Consider the following 6,286-nt stretch of genomic DNA (forward strand, 5'->3'; position numbering starts at 1 on the left):
ACTTGGCCAGATGAAAGCAGTCATGTCAGGATTTTAGCAGGCTTTTCCCCCCTCTCTCCCTGCAGTTCCCAGGGTAGGAAGGTGCTGAGATAGAGGCAGGGGGACGCCAGCCCACCTGCTACCACCTGTTCAGGGCTCCAACCCTCGGCTATAAATTCTCCTCCTCCTCTCTCAAAGAGACTGGTGTTTGCTACTAAGGAAGAAGTGCTCTCTCTCTCTCTCTCTCTCTCTCTCTCTCTCTCTCTCTCTCTCTCTCTCTCTCTCTCTCTCTCTCTCTCTCTCCTTTTCTTTCTCTCTCTTTTCTTTCTCTTTCTCTCTGTCTCTTTCTCCATGAAAGAACACATTTTCCTGAAAAGTGTCGCTTTCCTGGAGGACCCCAAAGGACCCTAATCACCCAAACTACCTTTATTTCATGCCTTGAAAGTTCTGCGGAGGAGAACAAGCCTTTGCTGTTGGAACTTGACTTTGGGAAGATGGAGCTCCCTTCGGAATCTCAATTGCCCTTCAGTTTAGGCAAGTGAAGAAGCATCAAGCTAGGGATCCAGTTGGTCAGAGCCTTGGATCTCTGCCTTAGATTCCTCCCCCGCCAATGAACTGCCTTTCTCCCAAGTCCCCTTCTTCGTTGCTCAAGTGGGGCCAGCTTAAGGACAGGGAAAAAGCCAAAGCAGCTCCCTCCTGAGAGAGAGCTCCCCCAAACGCTGGGGGTGGGTGGGGGTGCCCTGACTCTACTTCCCGAAGCATGAAATCCTGCAAGTCCCATTCCCTGGACCCGGGGCTGGAAGGCGAGCCCCCGTGCAAGGGGAGCATGGAGTGCGTGGGCAAGTGCGGCTCGGAGAGGCTGGAGAACGCCGCCCGCAGGCGGCTGGCGGCCAACGCCAGGGAAAGGCGCCGGATGCAAGGGCTCAACACGGCTTTCGATCGCCTGAGAAAAGTGGTCCCCCAGTGGGGCCAGGATAAAAAGCTGTCCAAGTACGAGACGCTGCAGATGGCCCTCAGCTACATCATGGCTCTGACCCGGATCCTGGCCGAAGCGGAGCGCTACAGCACCGAGAGGGACTGGCTCAATCTGCACTGCGAGCACTTCAGCGCGGACAGCTACCCCGCGCTGGTCGGGCCCAAGCTGCCCGGGGACGCCGAGCACTACGCCCAAAGACTTTTCGCCTACCAGCCCGAGCACTTCCAAATGGCCACCTGAGGCCCCCCAGCGCCCGCCCATTGCTGCAGGTGAGCCGATCGGGCCACGAGGTGCGGGCTCTGGGGCTGGGCCTTCAAGTGGACGCCTAGAAATAAGTGTTTTTTCCCCCTCTGGGAAATATTGCATCTCTAGAATGTTAGCCAATTTATCACTTAAATCCCCTCCCCCCCCAATCCATAATCTTATTTTTCATCCCCTCACTGCCAGCTCTGTAGAAGGGCTAGAACATAGAATCCATCTCTTGAGCCATTTCATTGCTTGCTGGGAAATTTTGAAACGGCTTGGCCATGACCGTGATTCCGAGGACCCTTTCTCCCTGTCCCCAGCCTTTTCCTGTCTGCTTTGAGGAAAAAAAGATTCAATGGTCAAGAAATAATAAGATGAGACTGTCCCGCAGCTTTAGTCCTCAGAGAATGAACTTGCGTAAACTTTGTAAGTTTGACACGTTTCGAATCAATCTATGGATCCCCTTTGCTTTCCATGTGTGTACAGTTCTTGCCTATGCTCAAAATGGAGCCATTTCCACCCTGTGTAAATAATGTTAACCTTTCCATTCACTTGTCACAACAAACCCCTTTGCTTTCCATGTGTGCATAGTTCTTGTCTATGCTCAAAATGGAGCCATTTCCACCCTGTGTAAATAATGTTAATCTTTACACTCACTTGTCACAATAAACCCCTTTCTGCTGTAGTGGGATAGCTCTCTGTGTGTGCATGAGGAAAACCCTTAGATTTTTTTTTTTTTTCATGGAGTGTTAGGGGCATACGTTGTCTGTATTTTTAAAACCAGCTCCTATATAATAGGATTTAAGATATAGGTTTTTGTAAAGTATGAATAAAATATTGGTTTTCCCTCTTTTCTTTTTTATATTAGTACGGCACCGATTTCCTGGTGGTCTTGCAAGGTGCCTCTGTGGTAATAACAGCCGCTGGTGGTGCTCCCAACACTGACTTGGGTGGGAGCAGAAGGGGATTTCAGAAGCCATCTAGTCCAGTCTGTCTCTGACCAAGAATTGCCCCCTAACATTGCCGATAACTTTGCCTTCACCTGAGACTTGCAATGATGGAGAGCTACTGGCTTTAGGAGGCAGCTAATTCCACTTTGGGTGCGCTGTAATCATCAGAGGGATATTTGAGAATGATTCTCCAGACAGCATTCAGACCACATGTACTTGAAGTGGTTTTGTGATGGTTCATTAAATATTTACTGTTTAAGTAGCATTTATCTTTCAAACTAGACTTAAAGCTTCTTGCCTTGGATTTCCTGTTTTGATTCTTATATAATAATTGTTTAACTTAATTTGTACAAACACTCAAAGACTTTGTATAGCAAATGGAGAGGAGAGAGAGAAACATACAGAGAGAAGATGGAATAGAAGAGGAGAGGGAAGGGAAGGAGACAAGAGGAAGAGACTGTATTTGGCAGACTTCTCTTTGCAGAGATGGGGGAAGACTCTCTTCAAAACTGAGAGGAAGAGTTGGTGGGCTAAATGTGGACACAGGTCTCCTGAATTTCCTCTATCAGTCATCTGCATATCTGCTAGCTCTATAATAAATGAGCCCAATTCTTTATTGTAAAGAAAAAACATAGTGATAGATGGTACTGTTTATATTTATGGAGAACTTCTTATTATACTTAGCAAGAATCCAGAGCCTCATTTCTCTGTACATTTGAGATTTGTTAAAACCGATCAAATAAATGAATTAGATTCTGAATTTAAAAGCATGAACTCTGCTTATGGTTAATTTCTCTTCAATTTACAATTTGATCACAGCTTATGGCACATCCACAGCTCTGCTTCAACTGTCCTTAGAAAATAAGAATCCCCCAATATATCTGGTAAATAAAAACTATTATTAAAAAAAAAACAAGAAAATAAGAATCCCCTAAGCTCCCAAGCAGAGAAAATGCCTTCTTTAATCTATAGGCTTAAACTGGGAAAAAAATCATAAAGCTGAATTTTTATGAAATCATAAAACAACCGATAATATCGCCTATGAATACTCTGGGTTCTGAATTTCCATTTTTAAAAATTATAAAGCAAAATAACTAACCTTTTGGTGCCAATTACCTGGTATAGGTGTGAGGTGTGCGTGCACGACAATCAATAAAACATAGAGATTCAGAGATTGTTATCTTTCCCATCACTAAACACCAAATTGAGTTTTGGTTGGTTATTCAAGATCTCTCTGCTTTTCTAATCCACCTCTCCCCCTCTCCCTACTAGGACATTGCTTTCTCTTTCTTTCTTTCTTTCTTTCTTTCTTTCTTTCTTTCTTTCTTTCTTTCTTTCTTTCTTTCTTTCTTTCTTTCTTTCTTTCTTTCTTCCTTCCTTCCTTTCTTCCTAGAATTATAAAGAATAGTGCTAAGTATATCACAAATTATGAAGATGAAAGAGAACAAGTCTAAAAAAGTGCCCCAGTAGACTACTGAGTTTACTATTTACATATTCTTAATTATTTGGAATTTACCTTTGATGTTTTTTACTTGGGCAATCTTCATCTTTATGGGCTTTGAGATCCCTTCTAACTTTGGATCTATGAGCCTATGGTTTTTTCATCGAGATATAAAAATCTCATTACCTGCCACAGGGTGATGGATTTTTCAGCCATTATGATTCTTCAATAACATTAGTTAACAGAGGAGAAGGGATCTGGGTTAATGAGGGACATATCCATCAAGACAAAATTTTAGCTACATTAAATATAAAAATGTTTATAACTGGTGATGGACTATTTTCCTGTTGCCTCTGGATCAGATTAGGTGAGTGCAGAGAGGCTCACTAGCAGGCTGTCTTTGGACTCATAATTCTTTTGCCCATGGCAGTTCTTGAAGACCACCAAGGTCAAGAAGGATGGCCTTATACATCAGCAGAAGGAGAAATCAAAGATCTCTAAGCACTGTGAAGGTGTGTGCTTTGGTTAGCCATCTAGATTATAACTTCCATGTGTCACCTTTTCTTTGTATACGACAGAGCTGGAAATCATGTGATGAGTAGACAGAGCTTTGGCCATGTGGGCAGGAAAGAGCCACATTCAAATTCTGGGTCTGATGTGAGCTGGGTGATCTTGGGCAAATCACTTCCCATCTGAGGCTCACTTTGTTCATATGTAGAAGAGGGGACAAAGATTCCTATAACAACTTCTTCCTATAATTATTGTGCAGAAAATGCTTTATGAACCTTAAACCTTTACATAAAAATGCATCATTATTAGCCTGGGACTTCGTACCTAAGAGGCACTTCATAAATATTTCTTACATGTTCTGTTATTGATAATTCATAGATTTAGGCTAGATCAGGCTTCTTTCATTTTAGAGATGAAGAACCCTGACTTCTCTTGGGAAACTGGAGAAGGAACAAAGGTGATGCAGAAGGGAAAAATAAAAAGGACCAAAGGACACTTGCAAATAAGTAATAAATGGCCACTAGGTGGCACACTAAATCTGTAGTCAGAAAGACCTGAGTTCAAATGTGCCCTCAGACATTTACTAGCTGTCACTCTGGGCAAATCACTTACCCTCTTTGCCTTAGTTTCCTCATCTGGAAAATGAACTGGGAGAGGAAATAGCAAACTGCTCTAGAATCTTTGCCAAGAAAACCCCAAATGGGGTCATAAAGAGTAGGACACAACTGAAAAATAATTAACAGCAAATAAATGCCAGGCCCCTCCCTCTGAGGACCGAGTGGCTGCCTGCTTTCTAAGCAATAGCCTCCAGGTGAGAGATTTATCTCAGTAAAGCTCAGAAGGGAAAGGGGCAAATAGTGAAAGTTGAGAATTACCTGAAAAGTGTCTGCGTGTTTGTCAATTCTAAGACCTGTCACAACAGAAAGGTGTTGGGATTTTGTCCACTTGAAGCCTAGGGGACCTTATCCTAACTTCTGCTTTAACAGATGCAACCCTTATGCCAAGGTTTGCTACATTTTCTCCTCAAGGTTCAAAGGGCATCCCTGAGGGGTTATGGGATTCTGCTCTAAAGCTCTTGGCTTGAGACTCTATTCCAGGGCATTCTCTTCAAGGTTATCCAACAGTGATTAGAATAGTAATATCATTTAACCAATCAACACCAATTAGATTTTATCAAAGGATATTTACAGAGAAGATTTAACAAGAAGTACAAACTATTCCAGCAAATACTAGGGATCCAATCTCCTTATACCACCTCAGACAGTTGCTGTAAGGCAGTTGCCAAATTCACTTCCAAATGTAGCATAGCCAATGGACAGAATCACTTCTCTTGCTTGTGGGAACTGATATCCTAGTGGCAAATCCACTACCAGACTGGGTCCCACTTGCCTCTTAGGGCTATGCTGGCTAGCTATGCAAACTCTACCATGGACTCCAGCTCCCAGACCTCTAGTGGTTGATTCTCCTTCCCTTCTGAAATTCATAAAATCAGAGCTTAATCTTTTACTGAGACCCAGGAGAAAGAAAGAGGACCTATGTTCATAGGCCTGAGTGGGGAAATTAAGTGCCAAAGTCTCCTTCCCCACCCAGAAGCTTAAAATATGCTGTCCTCCTTTCACTGCTGCTAGTGCAGAGAGAGAGAGAGAGGGAGCTCACTTAAAATGACTGATTGTTTCTGTAACTTGTTTCAGTCACATCCAATTCTTCATGACCCCATTTGAGGTTTTCTTGGCAGAAATAGAGTGGTTTTCCATTTTCTTCTCCAGTTCATTTTTACAGATGAAGAAACTGAGGCAAAGAGTTAAGTAACTTATCCAGGGTCACATAGATAATTCGTATGACAGCACAGTTCATAAGGGTATGAGATCAGATTTAATTCAGAAAGATGAATTTTCCTAAGTCCAAGACTGGTGCTCTATCCGCTGTTCCACCTTGCTGCTCTACCAATTGATTAGAGCCTTTTGAATGCTAACCTAGTTTCAGGTACCAAAAGACCATTCCTTCAGCATATAGTTAGCTGACTAAAGACTAATAATAAAGACAATTTCGGAATAACCATATATGTTCTGAAGACCATGTCAGGACTGCATCAGCTAGACACTCTATATGTGTTTATAAGGACTGTATTTATTCAAACCCCTTTTGGTCTCAGAAGATATGTTAATGTGGAAAAATTCGGAAATA

At 42.8% G+C, this 6,286-nt stretch overlaps 1 protein-coding gene across 1 annotated transcript; it reads left to right on the top strand.

The window, feature by feature from the left end:
- The first annotated feature begins 739 nt into the window (after positions 1-739).
- ATOH7 (atonal bHLH transcription factor 7) lies at positions 740-1,195 on the top strand. Its single transcript, XM_074285271.1, has one exon. It carries the CDS (start codon positions 740-742, stop codon positions 1,193-1,195), a length of 456 nt encoding a protein of 151 aa, XP_074141372.1.
- Positions 1,196-6,286: the final 5,091 nt, after the last annotated feature.

The sequence above is a fragment of the Sminthopsis crassicaudata genome, chromosome 2 (assembly GCF_048593235.1).
Source record: "Sminthopsis crassicaudata isolate SCR6 chromosome 2, ASM4859323v1, whole genome shotgun sequence".
Taxonomy (NCBI): domain Eukaryota; kingdom Metazoa; phylum Chordata; class Mammalia; order Dasyuromorphia; family Dasyuridae; genus Sminthopsis; species Sminthopsis crassicaudata.

Coding starts and splice junctions, on each gene's coding strand:
- ATOH7 (XM_074285271.1), top strand. CDS start 740: ATGAAATCCTGCAAGTCCCATTCCCTGGACCCGGGGCTGGAAGGCGAG.